The 14962-nt window shown below is 36.0% G+C and overlaps 1 protein-coding gene across 1 annotated transcript in view; it reads right to left on the bottom strand.

Moving 5' to 3' along the window:
* Positions 1 to 379: 379 nt before the first annotated feature.
* The window catches only part of RIT2 (Ras-like without CAAX 2), a 216994-nt gene continuing 202411 nt past the window's right edge, over positions 380 to 14962 (bottom strand). Inside the window, exon 4 of the mRNA XM_011963948.1 lies at positions 380 to 595. Coding sequence (XP_011819338.1) covers positions 380 to 595 — 216 coding nt within the window. The remainder of the gene's footprint in view (positions 596 to 14962) is intronic.

Genomic DNA, 14962 nt, shown 5'->3' with positions numbered 1-14962 from the left:
GCCTGAATTTCACTTTGTCCACATGACTATCTTCTCATGGTTAGTTTGGGCTTCTTTACTTGTACTCAAGGGTGAGCAGTTCAAGTGACAATGGCAGAAACTGCAGAACTCTTAAGGCCACACTTCAGAAGTCAACAAGAATCATTTCTACTGTATTCAGTATATAATCCCAGATCCTAGGGGATGGGGCACTAGCAAGGACACTCTACAAAATAGCATATGTGGTCAAATATATTATGGAGAACAACACAATTTACCATGTGACCACCATGACTTATTAGAAAAATCATGTGCATAATTTCTTTCTCATAATTCTCGATGTGAACCTTGGAAAGCAGCCATATTTTGTACTATGTATTCTCAGAGCAAAAGACAGAAGCTACCAGATGAAATTGGCACTCACCTGGCGGAACTGTTCCAGGTCAATTTTGTTACCCACCAACACCAGGGGAATTTCATAGGTATGGCGGACCTGGAAAATGAGCTCTTTAAACTTGGCAGCCTCCTGAAATGATTGACGGTCAGTGACAGAGTAGCAGATAATGAAGCCTTCCCCACCTCGCATGTACTGCTCCCGCATGGCTGTGAATTCTGCCTGCAGGAAAAAAAAAAAAAATTTAGTTATGGGCTGTCAATATAGCTAATTAATATGAGGTTTAAATGTAATCATTATGAAATTTGAATGTTTTAAACTATTAAGAAGATTGATATTTAATCACAGGAGATTTCATTTATGAGATCTTAGGAAAACATATTAAACAGCAATTTTTACTCATGGACTCTTAGGGATTGTATAAAGATATATATTTTTTTAATTTGTAATGACCACACTTTAAAAAAAAGAATCTAAATGTTTATACTCCAATCATTAAGTTTATTTGAACCCAGGCTAGATATTCTTTAAATTACATATTTCAGATATTTTTGGAACCAATTTTCTTTTCTAGAAACATTGAAGAAAAAAATGTATAATCTAAGGAAGTTGGCTTCACTTTGCAAACGAAAGTAAGTTTTTATAGGGGATTCGCCATAAGTCTGCCAAGGAATCTGGGGGAACAAATTTTTCTACTCAAAAATATGAAAATGAATTAGAGTTAGACCTTGGTCTTCCTTGTGAATGGAAAAAGTTATTAGCATTGATTATTCCAGATCCAGTTACTTATTTGGGTGTTAGATTTGTCTCATGAAGGTACATAAACAGAAGGATCTAGATTGCTGAGGGATGGATCAATTTCTACATTCTGCTGACTCTTTCATCTTCTTTCAACTACAACTTCTCAGTGACTGAAAATTCAATATTTGGTCTGAATTACAATTTGGAAAGTTCCTTTAAGTCTAAAATATCTGTTTTTATTCACTTTTATTCTGAAACTACTGTTAAAATGGCCATGGCTAATTAGATAGAAGCAATGGAAAATATAAAACTTAACTTCTGTCTGTGAAATAAGCAATGAAAGAACAAAAGAGCATATTGTGACTTGGACAATTTTTGCTATAAGTAATCAAAGAAATAAAAGTTTTGGTGGGTTTTAACTGTGTTTGAAGAATTTGAGAAAATGGGACTTCTTTACCTAGCAAAATGTTTATAAGAACTCACAAAATGCCCTACTCAGAGTAATTGTTTAAATAAATGTTATTTTGATTTAAGCTAGCTTGAAAGATGGGAGCATTTATGTAGATCCAGGAACGCTGGAAAACTAGGGTGGTTGCAAGTCCAGAGACTGATAAAGTTAATAAATTCCTGAGTTAATAAGTGAATTTCACCAATCATTTTCAGTAAATATGGAATAAATGCAAACAGTGTTTGCATCAGTTTCAGCAGTCATTTCTAAGTTGCAAGAACTGGATCACAGAGAGGACAAGAGACTTGTCCAAAGACCGACAACAACATGATATAGAGTTGGTTCAAAAAAACTCATGTTACCTGACTCTCACTGTATCAAATTACTTAGCATTAAATTTTATTTTAACTCAATCCTAAATTTCACTACGTGAGTGAAATGTACTAATTTGGGAGACAAAAACATTCTATTGGATCCACGTTTCATTCCTGAACCACGATTGAGTAATAAAATATCTGAGATCCTTCATAGTTCTGACATACTCCGATTTTGAAACCCTATGTCTGAATCAAAACTCCATAATTGACAGGACTTGACTAGAGAAGTATGGACTGAAAATGATAACTGATGTTTCTCAAACTCATAATTACATTTCTTTGGAAAAGAAATGATAGGATCATCTTGGAAATATGTTTGATCTTTAGGAAAACATAATTAGATCTGTTATATCAGTTGTGTATGATTAAAATAATACAAATGCAAGCTAAACTGGAAAAGATCTATTTTACAATTTAAAGTTTATGCTATTTTCCGATTATTATTTTCAGTACTAAAGTTTTTGATTTTCAATCGTCTAGTCCTTTTTGAAAATTAACAAATATAAATATTAGCAAAATATTTAAATGGTACAGATGTATCTAGTACCAATTTAGTTTTCTTCCCACCTCAAACTTCTAGTTTTCCTTTTCAAATGCATCAGTTAATAGCTTCTTTAACTTTACACTACTGTCTGTGTACATACAAGCATATACATGTTCCTTCTTCCTTTATATATCATTCTAAACTCAATGGGAAACAAAATATATATCTTTAATTAAAATGTAATAGCCCTACTCTACCTTGGAAACTATTCTATATAAGTATATATAAATATTGCTTATTCTTTTTTATAGAGACATCATAATTCTTTTTATACATGTACCATAATTAATTTAGCTACTTATCTATGAACAGGCATTTAGATGGCCTCCTTTTATTCTTATTATAGAAAATACTGTGATACATATATTCTTAAACATTGCACAGATTTATCTATACCTGAGAAACAGTATTTCTAGACCAAAAAGAACACGTATTTTACTTTTGAGAAATATTGCCAATCTCAATGCCAAAGACATTGTGTCAACAATACTTTCTCCAATGTTATGTAAATGTGACTATTTATCCTCATTTTCAACGATACTGCTTATCAAATTGTTCTACTTTTGCAAATTGTAGAATTGAAACATCATGTTCCTTTTATTTGTATTTATTATTTATGTGTTACGAGCAACATGTCCTGTGTTTTATATTCATTTATATATTGTCTTCTACAAATTGATTTTATTTTGTCATGAAGAATGTAGTAGTTTTCTTTGAAGGGGTTGGTTCTTTTTGTTGTTCAATTGTAGATTGTTTCTTAAATTTGAACTGAAGGAATATATTTCTATGTGAGACATAAGAAAAAGAGCAATGCATTTGACGACTTCAACAAAAATATGCCATAAAGAAATGACTAACAAATTTGATAAAGCGTAACAACCTGTTAGGAAGATAAGCAAATTACAGAAGGCAAAATTCACAGAGAATATTGGATGATTGAATGAATAAAGGTCCAACAGTGCTTGTTAACCAGATTCAAAGTTGCACACATATCACATTATAAATAGATATGTCATGGAATAACATCTGATCTAAATTGGAATCTCTAGGTATAAAGTTCCAGCATACATACTTTACAATTTGGATGATTTTTGTTTTGCACCTATCTGTAGGAATACATAACTGAATGTATGCTCTAGAGTGGTCTTTATATCCTGGAAGCAGCGAAAGGTAGTCATAGTGCATGACCTCTAGGACTGTTACTTAGAGCATGTCTTCTGACATGTCACATAACCTCTTTGTGCCTCAATTTCCCCTTTTGTTAAAGATGGATTAGGACATACACTTAACCAGTCTTACAGGGCAGTAGAAAAGCTCAAATGAGAGAAGAGATGTGAAAATGCTTTGATGAATTTTTTAAATACAATACAAATCAAGCCTATTATTATCTCTGGTACAAATCTGGCAAAATAGAAACTTTCACTGGGAGAACAGGCATGAAATCCTCATTTAGCTGCATTAAATATAAATGTGGCAGTGTTTTTTATATAAGCTTCATCAGAAAAGTATTAAGCTTCTTTTTCCCAAACAGAAAATCTTTCCACCAATAAAACAGATGTAATGAAGCTATCATAATGAATGGGGGGGATGTTTTATCTTAGATGACCTTTTCTATACCAACTCTTTACACAACACGTATACAAGTTTCTGTGTGGTGTGTGTGTGTGTGTGTGTGTGTGTGTGTGTGTGTGTGTGTTACTAGAAGATGCAGTAGAGGCTGATGGGACCCAGAGATTTGAACAAAATCTCTTTACTATGTATTAACTTAATAATATATGATAAGGAAATCACTTTAAAAATGCTGTGTTCAACATGTTGCTTCCGCCTTCATTCACCCATGAATTAAAGATCCCTATACTTTCTGTTTAGTGTATCCTGAATGTTAATACCATCTTCATTTGCTTCCTGCTATAAATGAAACTTGTTGGTTAATTATTCAGGAACATTTCTAGATTCCATCTGCTATCTATAAGTAGCAACATATTTATGTAACAGACCCTTTGAATAAAATGCTACAAATATAAGCATTTCTAATATTTTCAGAGCTATTCTGAGTACAGCATTCCAGTTTGATCAGTTGCCTTTGATACACTCCCTTGTATTAAAATTGTGTGATAATTTTTCTATATTCAGAAAATGAATACAGAATTTTTGATGAATCTCATATTCCAGCTTCTTGATTATCAGGGTAAGAATTTTAAGCAGGTATTAGAAAATGTAGGAACTGGGCCAGCTCCCCATTGCATTCAAGTAGCAGTACTACAAAGATACGAATGCCTCACTATATTCAAAAAGCACTAGCACTATATCCAGACCAGCTTATTAACCACTCCCAGTAAGGGCACACAGATAGCATTACATATATTGATCTGAATCCCTTTTGGCCACCTCTTTAATGAACCACATGTCCATATTTGTTCTCCTTATGGAAAAAAAATAGTAAATTAAAAAGTCAGTCAGTCATATACTTAACACTGTACCAAGTGGTAGGAGAAACACAACCAAGCCAAGATAAATTGAATGAATAATAATTAAGATCTAAATGAACCTTGGGGTTGAGAAAATGGCAGGAACAGTTTTCAGAGGGAAGGCAAAGAGGGCCTGGTAGGGAAAAGGATGTGATGTTCTTCCTTAAGTTTATTATTTGTACAGAACTCCTCAACTTTCAGGTAACCTCACTTCCAAAGATTATATATGCTCACTCTTAAATAGCCTTTCATAGTCCGAATTCATCATTTGCATAGTAGTTAATCATCTAGGACTTGCTTAGCCTTCAATAGCTGAATTTTTGGAGGGTGGCATAGCACAGAATCATGTGATTGCTGTTTCTTTTATTTGCATCTTTTTAATGAAAGTATAGAAACAATTCTACAGGATTCAAGTCTAGGTATCATAAATTTACTATAATTTATGCAAAGCAAAAGGATTGCAATAAGTAGGAGTGGTGGTTTCTCAGTCTCAATCTGATGCCTTAAAGTGGTTATGTCAATTGAAATGAAAATGAACAAACAGCTTTTATAAATGCCGATAATGTGAGGTCAAAGATTGTGCCTAAAAGTCAAAATATAATTAACAAATACCATTTTACAGTTTTCAGAGAAGATAACCTATCATTTGTTTTTTAGTATTTGACACATATTTTTAGGAATGCATTTTATCATGGAATATTGCTTGTGCTGTGCCTAACTCATTCATCAAATATTTATTGAGCACTTATATATGACAGTTGTGTAAGATTTGAGATTGGTAAAATAAATACATATAATAAAACTAAAATATGGAGATATATATTTTTATTTGTCATATATATATTTGTCATATATATTGTCACATATATGTCATGTATGTCATTATATATAATATATGACAAATAAAAATTAGAGCATCAGAACCAGGATGGAGTGAGGAGACAGAGTTTGATTTACAATGTGACTCTGAACATCTAAACAACCCAAGCTACAATGAAAACATGATCAATTATATCACTTTTGTTATCAATAACAACATATTAATTTGACACAAATGTCCCCTAAGCACTGAGAGCTGAAGGCAATTTCTCTTCTTGGGGTTGAGATAAGAGACAACATCCCCAGTGTCAACCCAACTAGATCTGCAGTATCAGGTTCTCTAAGACTAATCCGTGATTGTGTTTTTCAATGTAAGCCTTGTCAAACATTTCATAGTCATACTCAATAATACTGATGGAAGCTTCAAGTAAGATAATAGAAAATTATTCCGTAGAAAATGATTAGTGTGTAATAATTGATAATGATGTTTAAAATATTTTTAGTTTAGTTGTTGGCATTGAAACTGGAGGCTTGAAGGGTGCTTGGAATCCAACTATAATGATGGCTCCTGGAAAACTCTTAACTAAATACAATTTGAATAAGCATTAAGGTTGTAATGCAGGAATAGCTGCATAATTTGTAGATCCCCATGCAAAAATGAAAATGTGAGGCTACTTGTTCAAAAATAATTAAGAATTTCAAGACAGCAAGAGTAATACATTAAAACAAGTGCAATGCACTTCTGGGCTTGGGACCCTGGGCAGCTGCAGCAATTGCTGGCTCATGAAGTCAGTCCCATTGCAATGAGATTAGCACAAAATAACAGCCAGGAGCACATGTGAGGGGAACTAGAACTCAGGAGATTTTTGTCAGGAGGAAAGTAACAAGCAGGCAGCCTTATTTTAGTAGGATTGGTTTGGCAATGGTGAGAGTCACAGTGGAGGAAAGGGCCATTGAGAGCAGGGAGAAAACCATGAAGGCTTTCACAGTAATTCTGAGGTGAGGTTTCACAAAAGGAGAAAGAAAAGGGGGGAAAATTTTTGAATGAGAGATCACAATAAAGAAAAATGGAGAGAAAGGAATTATGAAAAAATGACATGAAAAACATATCTCACATTAGATATATATTAAAAAAAAGCATAGAGATATTAAATGAGATGGCCGTAGTCTTGGAGCTATCAAATAGAAAATCAGAGACACATTGATACCACTGCCTCGCCAAGGAAAGAAAGAATTAAATTAAATTAAATATGGTTCCAGTTTTTGTAGCCCTGGATCTGGTGATTGTAATGACAGAGATCAGCTGATTGAGAAAGTAAATAACTTAAGAGCCATCATGTCCCACACAGAGTTCTACTTGTCTAGTTAGAGTTAATATTAGACATCCAAATGGAACTATCCATAGATAACTGGAAATATGGCTTAGGTGAAAGATTAGAATCTAAATGCGGTAGTTGTGACAGACTCAGTGGACAAGCCTTTTGGATTGAATATGTGAGTTGGAAATAGGGTACAAATCAATTAGTCTGGATCAGTTTGGGGGGACAAATTCTTTTTGTCCCTTCTTTTTGAGAGCTGGAGCTTTGCTTCCATTTGAAGTATTTTATCTATTTTAAAGGAGATTTTATAAAAATGGTTTTTGACAGCTTTCTTCTAGTTTTGTTCTCTTTTGCCAGGCATGCTCAGTACTGAACTGTCCTTGGATTTTGGCACTTACGCCTTTCTATTGAAATTACATGTGTTTTACTCTCATTCCCATCACTAGACTCTCATCATATTCTCCAAAGCACTAGGGACAGTGCCTGGATCAAAGCCCAACAGGTAATTATATTATCACTTGGTTAATTACTTACTTTAAGCTAAATATTTTAAAATATGTTACTATTCCCTGGATGATATGCACTTTAAGGGGAGTGAGGATTGGAGGCAGGAGGATGAAGATAAAAGGGAAAGGGAATCAAATCCTTAAACTAAACGGATAAAGCTTTTAGTTACTTATTCATTCCTGTACATGTAAGGCCAGGTCTAGTTTAACTTTTAGATAAACCTATATCCCATTGAAATCCACAGCAATTATAAAGCAAGTTAATATTCCTTATTTCATTGTCTAGCATTAGTCATTTGTCTTATGCTAAGAAGGGAGGAGGAAAGAGGAATCTTACTGTATTTGGATCAAATTTTGCACCAAAATTTCTTTCCCATAGAAGTCTGTTTGCCTTTCCTTCTTCTATTTGACTTGTATTTTGTCAAAGATTTAAAGTTTCATGATCGCCTCTGGGTGGTACAAATCCACTAAAAGATATTTCTAATCACAGCTGGCTTCCTGTTTATCCTGGAGGTCACTCATACTGGGAGCTGTTTTCCTGCTGATAAAACCTACAGGAATGAATCTTGGAAGAAGTCAGCATAACTGTGTTGTGAAAGGATTTCATCTACCGCAGTTGAGTCATTCGCAATGTGATACTGAAAGGATGATCTCAACAAAAATAGAGTGAAATAAAATCCACATGACAAAGTTGCAGTTGCTAATTGATTTAGAGTACCTGATAGGATACTACTACAAATAAGAAAAATGATATGGGACTCATGCACACACATACCCACACATGCTTTCTCTAAAAAAGCTTCACCATCCACAATGAAATTCATATTTCTAAATATTAAATAAAAAATAAATTACTATTTGGTTCTTCCTTCGGTAAAAACCAAATAATCTTGTTTTGCAATATAAAGAATAATTTGTCTCCAGAGAATTATAAAATTTTAGAGTTGTATTGACAGGCCAGCACTCCCTCATCATACAAATGAGGAAAGTGATTATTGGAGCAGATGTTTGTCCTCTATGACATCAGAAGTACAACCACGAAGAGATCACAAGGTTCTTGACCATCATAAAGTGCTGGATATACTTCATCCTCCAGCTTAGTTATACCTCCTGAGTGGCTACTCTAACCCCAGGGTCTCCCTTTTCCAATCAATCCATCAATGGGGGGAAATCCACCCACTTCACTATCTGATTACTCTTCTTTAAGTACTGCATTTATTCTGCAGCTCTTCTGTCTCCAAAGGTCCAGTGGTTGCACATTTACTTTCACATCAAATCTATACTCATCAGCCTGATTTTAAGACCCTATATAATCTGATATCATGCTACCAATCAAGCTTTATCTTCAGTTAATACTGAATATGCCCTTTCTAATGGGGTCACTTCTCTCATGGCCTGATCATAAAAGTTGTCTCTCTTACCACTGTGCTTTCATGAACATTATTCCTCATACTTGAACCTTTTTTAGGGAATCAAGAATGTAGTGATTATCAGATGCAAACTTTTTACTTTGCAGATGAGAAAATCAGAGCCCAGAAAGGTAGTGATGATATCATTTTCTCACAGCTAATTAAAACACAGCCAGCTCAGAAAGTCCAGTTTTCTAATCCCTTCTACATCACATGGGTAGCTTTCTTTCCTTTGCTGTGATCTGAATCCTGTGCATGCTTCTAAGTCGATTATATTCTTCCTGTTTTTTTTTTTTTTTTGTGAACCCATACCTAACAAACCCAGCCTTTATTGAGAATTATTTTTTGTATATTTTCATCACTTATCAACTTAAAAAATTAGCAATTAATTATATCTTTCTTATTTTCTTTTTATTCAAGGAATTAGACTTGTGTCACCAAGCAAATGTTAAACATTAATTAGAGGACAACATCTATGCTTAAAGTGTTTTTAACACTTACGGTGCACTTATATTGCTTGATAGATTTTTAACGTTAAAAAATTCAACTAAATTGCTACCATTTGAACAAATAAATGCCATTTAGAAAAATATTTTGATGTGCTAACTCTATGACAATGCATGTATTCTGGAACACAGACATAATAAGCAAGCTTCTAACAGTAAAGGAGTTTGTGAGTACTAATAAGGAAAATCATCCTAGATAAATCTTTTAAGAAAATTGGTAGAAAAAAGTTTTAAAATTTATATTGTTAAGGGTCATGCCCGTACCATCAAAATCAGCAAAAATTTTTGTTCCCAAGTCAGTCAATATCTTTCTCTCTTTAAAAAATACATTTGTAGGCCAGGCGCGGTGGCTCCAGCCTGTAATCCCAGCACTTTGGGAGGCCAGACGGGTGGATCACGAGGTCAGGAGATCGAGACCATCCTGGCTAACACGGTGAAACCCCGTCTCTACTAAAAAAAAAATACAAAAAACTAGCCGGGCGAGGTGGCGGGCGCCTGCAGTGCCAGCTACTCGGGAGGCTGAGGCAGGAGAATGGCGTGAACTCGGGAGGCGGAGCTTGCAGTGAGCTGAGATCTGGCCACTGCACTCCAGCCCGGGAGACAGAGCGAGACTCCATCTCAAAAAAAAAAAAAAAAATACATGTGTAATCTTGTGAAATGGTTTGGCTGTGTTCTGGCCAAAATCTCATCTTGAATTGTAGTTCCCATAATTCCCACATCCTGGAAGGGACCTGGTGAGAGGTAATTGAATCATAGAGGCAGTTACCTCCATGCCTCCATGTTCTCATGATAGTGACTGAGTTCTCCTGAAATGTAATGGTTTCATAAGGGGCTTTCCCTCCTTTTGCTCATTCTTCTCCTTCCTGCCACCAAGTGATGAAAGACGTGTTTACTTCCTATTCCACCATCATCGAACACTTTGTGAGGTCTCCCAGCCACGCTGAACTGTAAGTCAATTAAACCTCTTTCCTGGCCTGGCGCCGTGGCTCATGCCCGTAATCTCAGCACTTTGGGAGGCCGAGACGGGCAGACCACAAGGTCAGGAGTTCGAGACCATCCTTGCCAACATGGTGATCGCTACTAAAAATACAAAATTAGCTGGGCGTGGTGATGCATGCCTGCAATCCCAGCTACTCGGGAGGCTGAGGCAGGAGAATCGCTTGAACCCGGGAGTCAAAGGTTGCAGTGAGCCAAGATCACACCACTGCACTCTAGCCTGGTGACAGAGCAAGACTCCATCTCACAGAAGAACAAAAAAAAAGAAAACCTCTTTCCTTTATAAATTACCCAATCTCAGGTATGTCTTTATTAGCAGCATGGGAACAGACCAATATGCCTTGCATCTTGCATAAAAATATATTAGGAAAAAATTTAAATATATTGAAAAAAAACTTTGTTCCATATTATTTCAACTCCTTGCAGTAACTGTGCTCAATCAAATAATTTGGTTATTCAAATATAATTGTGTTTCATTACACTTTTAAACTCAGGTGAGCTGTTCCATAACACAAAAACATCGTCATATCAGTTTGGTAATTTTAGAATCATTTTGATCTAGTTATTTAAAATATAATAATTTTAAAATTGCATATTGAACTACATTGGAAAAAATAGGATTTCATTATTAGGTTAGGGCCAGGAAAAATATAGGGATAATGGAGAATGATGAGATAATGATGATATTTGAGTTTTAAAATTATCAAGGCTGGTTTCTATTATGGTATTGTTTGTGAGATGCCTCAAGATGGATTCACTTTGGAAGTTAATAGTTTTTGAAATTGTTAGTAAGTTGTAGTAAATATAAAAAGTATGGATATATGAATATCATATTAACATAGAGCATATACATTAACATCATATGATATCATATGCATACATATAAAATATAAGCACATATATTAATATTGTATAGCATATGTTTTATTATTTTAAAATGTATTTTGGTGGCTAGGACATATGATAATTTTAAACAATGCTTTTCTTAAACCCTTTCTATTGCAGTCATATTTTAAAATCAAAAGCTTCCTGTTCAAGAGAGTGGGCAATTTCTCAGTCTCTTCCCCCTCAAAATGCAGTTGAAATCACAGAACTATTGTTATTATTTGATATCTATACTACCATTGGAAAACAAAATGATAGCAACAGTAACTCAAAATTTCTGGAAAATTAAAAGTGAACGTAGAAAAAAACGATAAATAGAGTCCTAATGAAGTCTTGGGAATCATCAAACACAGCATCATCAACAAATAGAAAAAGTCATAGTGTCTGCAGGTAGTGATCAGGGTAATTAAATAAAGAAACAGCTGGGATTTAAAAAAAGAAAAAAAGAAAGAAAGAAAGAAAAAAGAAACACCTTTCCCTTACATTATCAATTACTGCCTTTACCACTTGTTCAAAACCCTGCAGACCCTGTTGAGGAAGACACAAGGTCTAACTGTGGGATATTCTGGTGTTAGTGTTGGGGCCTCAAGAGAGAGAACTGAGCAAATGCTGAGATGATTCCGAATTGCTTCACTAGAGAGTGGAGTGGGGCAGGGCTGAATGAATGAACAAGGACACTTCTCAGTTAGGAAATGTGCTAAGGGAATCCCCTATGTCACCCTACAGCAGGGACTCTCTCTCCTTCACGTTTTGTGGCAGTATTCTGCCTGCATGTCTTTCAGCAAACACGGACACTGCAGGGATGGTTAACAGCCACGAAGCTCTGGACTCATCCACCCAGCCCTTATTAGATGGTGTCAGTGCAGTTGCGTGGGGCGCCCCTGCTGGATCCTAAGATTGAAGAGAGCTGGGAACTTGTCTAGTGTGTTCATCCTTATACAGTCTTTGTACAGTGTCTGCCATAAGATATTAGACATATTGTTACCAGAAGGCAGGCCTAGAGTATGAGATGTCCAGGTTCTTGGCATGTTGAACAAAGAACTGAACAAAGTGCGCAAAGTAACAAAGGAACGAAATGGTGAAAGTAAGGATTCACTGAAGCTAGAGAATGCTCCACAGGGTGGGAGCGGGCCCCAGCAAGCAGCTCAAGATCCCGGTGACAAAGTTTTCTGGAGTTTAAGTGCCCCATTTTGAGGTCCGGATTGGTTATCCACTATGTGGATGAAGGATTTGGCCTGTGGCCATTTAGAGGCCAGAGTGGATTTGGTGACCTATGCAGATGAGGCAATGGCCTGCACTTGGCCCGTGGGCAATCAGAGGCACTTTCCTTTTACATTCGAGATGCAGTGGGAAAGGGGGTGGTGCAGGGAGTAGTTTTGGTTACTTTGTTAGTGGGGCTTAGAGAGATAGGGATTTTCCTTTCCCTCCAGTTTTAGGAAGTGATCACAAGTTGGCCTTAGAGTGCCTGCCTCCAGACCCAGGTGTTTTCGTTTTTGATCTAGTTTTAGGAAATTAGCTCCAATTGGCCTTCAATTCCCTGTCTCCAGACCCTGTTCTCCTGCCTCAATATCATATGCTAAATAACCAAATAAATAAATAAACTTTTTGTATCACAGTATCAGGTGCACTATCATTTAACTGGTGAAATTGCCAGAACACACACAGACTTCCATTTCCTAACCAGCTGTTGCCATAACAAAAGTAGAACCCAAACTTCCGTCACACTGGACAATGTTAAGTTTCCATTTGAGTATGTGAAACCACACAGAGAAGTGCAAGAGGTTGTTGTTAACGATGTTGTTTCAGTTTCAGAGAACTCATAAACAAGAACCAATCTGAGAAATGTTGGACTACTGAAGTGAAGAACCAGAGACATTACACATTTTTCTAACCACTCAGAAACTTTTCCTTACTCCTGCTCATTCTGTGTTCTCTATCTTTTATGCATTATCATACTTAGAACACCAATTTAACCCTTAAGTATATCTCTCTATACTACATATGGCATTATTTACTCCTCCTTCATATCAAGGTGAGTACATGTGATGTAATTATGAGAATGTGGGCCAGGCACGGTGGCTCACGCCTGTAATCCCAGCACTTTGGGAGACCGAGGCGGGTGGATCACTTGAGGTCAGGAGTTCGAGACCAGCCTGACCAACATGGTGAAACCCCGTCTCTACTAAATATAAAAGTAGCTGGGCTTCGTGGTACATGCCTGTAATCCCAGCTACTCAGGTAACTGAGGCACTGAGGCAGGGGAATCGCTTGAACCTGGGAGGTGGAGGTTGCAGTGAGCTGAGATTGTGCCATTGCACTCCAGCCTGGACAACAAGAGCAAAACTTGACTCAAAAAAAAAAAAAAAAAAAAGAAGAGAGAGAATGTGACTTGAGAGAACCACAAACATGACATTGGATCTGCTGGGCAAATATCTTGATTTCTCTGACCATCTATTTTCTCATCTGGATTATGGAAAATCAATGCCTTTCCAGTATCACCAATGTGAAGATTAAATAATATAATATATGAAAAATGCCTTCCTCTATGTTGGTTCTAACATGGTTTGCCTCTGAAAAATACTAGCTATATGGTTACTGTCATTTTTTTTTCTATCCTCATGAAACTCACCAAAGTAAAATCCCTAACTGCAATTTTTATTCTTGAATAATTTGGCCAACAATTTAGTCTTTAAATGTCCTTAAAAACATGCCTGCTTCTATGCAGTGCCCATGAGAAGAGTACTCTATTATCCAAGTGATTCAAAAATTATTTCTTATGCTACTTGAACCTCAGAGGTACAGCAGAGAAGGTGGTAAACAGGATAGTAAAAACTTGACTGTGCTAGCAACATGATAAGTAGGGCAGCATGCATGGTTCCTATTTTCTATTATTTCAAATAGGAAAGAAAGAAAAAGGAGATGTGTTCTGGAAAGCATCAAATGCAACTGCAAAACTGGTTTAGTTATCAGCTAACCACAAAGCTTCCTGATCTATATTGTCTCAGGGCTGGATCTCATTTGCTCAAATTTAGATTGACTGGAAAAGACAGTAAATAAGACAGGGATGGAGTATTTCTGGGAGTTAACATAAGTTGTAAACAACAGAGATAAAATTCAATGGGGGAACATAAAAATTAATGCAATCTTATCAAACTGAAGAACTCAGAAACTAGTAATTGTAACTATTTAGGGAGATAAGAGGATAAATACAACTCTTCAGGAGGCAAGGGATTGGTTATAGCTCTTTGAGAGACAAATGTAAGGTAGGGTCAGGGCATTGGTAGTTCTCTCCCTCTGACTGAGGACTCCAGTGGCTATGGGGAATTACCTTGAGCTAAGGAAACTTCAACCTGAGGCAGAGTAGATAAATAGAAGGATATTCAAATATCGATCACCAAGGTATTCCAAGGATTTTTGTAAAGAGGAAATATGATATCTAAGAAAGAAAAGAGAGTGGAAGAGTAACTACATTTCACTTGATTCAATGCATGTTTAAAATTGGGTATTTGAGGCCGGGCGCGGTGGCTCAAGCCTGTAATCCCAGCACTTTGGGAGGCCGAGACGGGCGGAT

The sequence above is a fragment of the Colobus angolensis genome, unplaced genomic scaffold (assembly GCF_000951035.1).
Source record: "Colobus angolensis palliatus isolate OR3802 unplaced genomic scaffold, Cang.pa_1.0 Scaffold637, whole genome shotgun sequence".
NCBI classification, from domain to species: Eukaryota; Metazoa; Chordata; class Mammalia; order Primates; family Cercopithecidae; genus Colobus; species Colobus angolensis.
The sequence above is the reverse complement of the archived record's forward strand: the minus strand, read 5'-3'. Positions and strand labels throughout refer to the sequence as shown.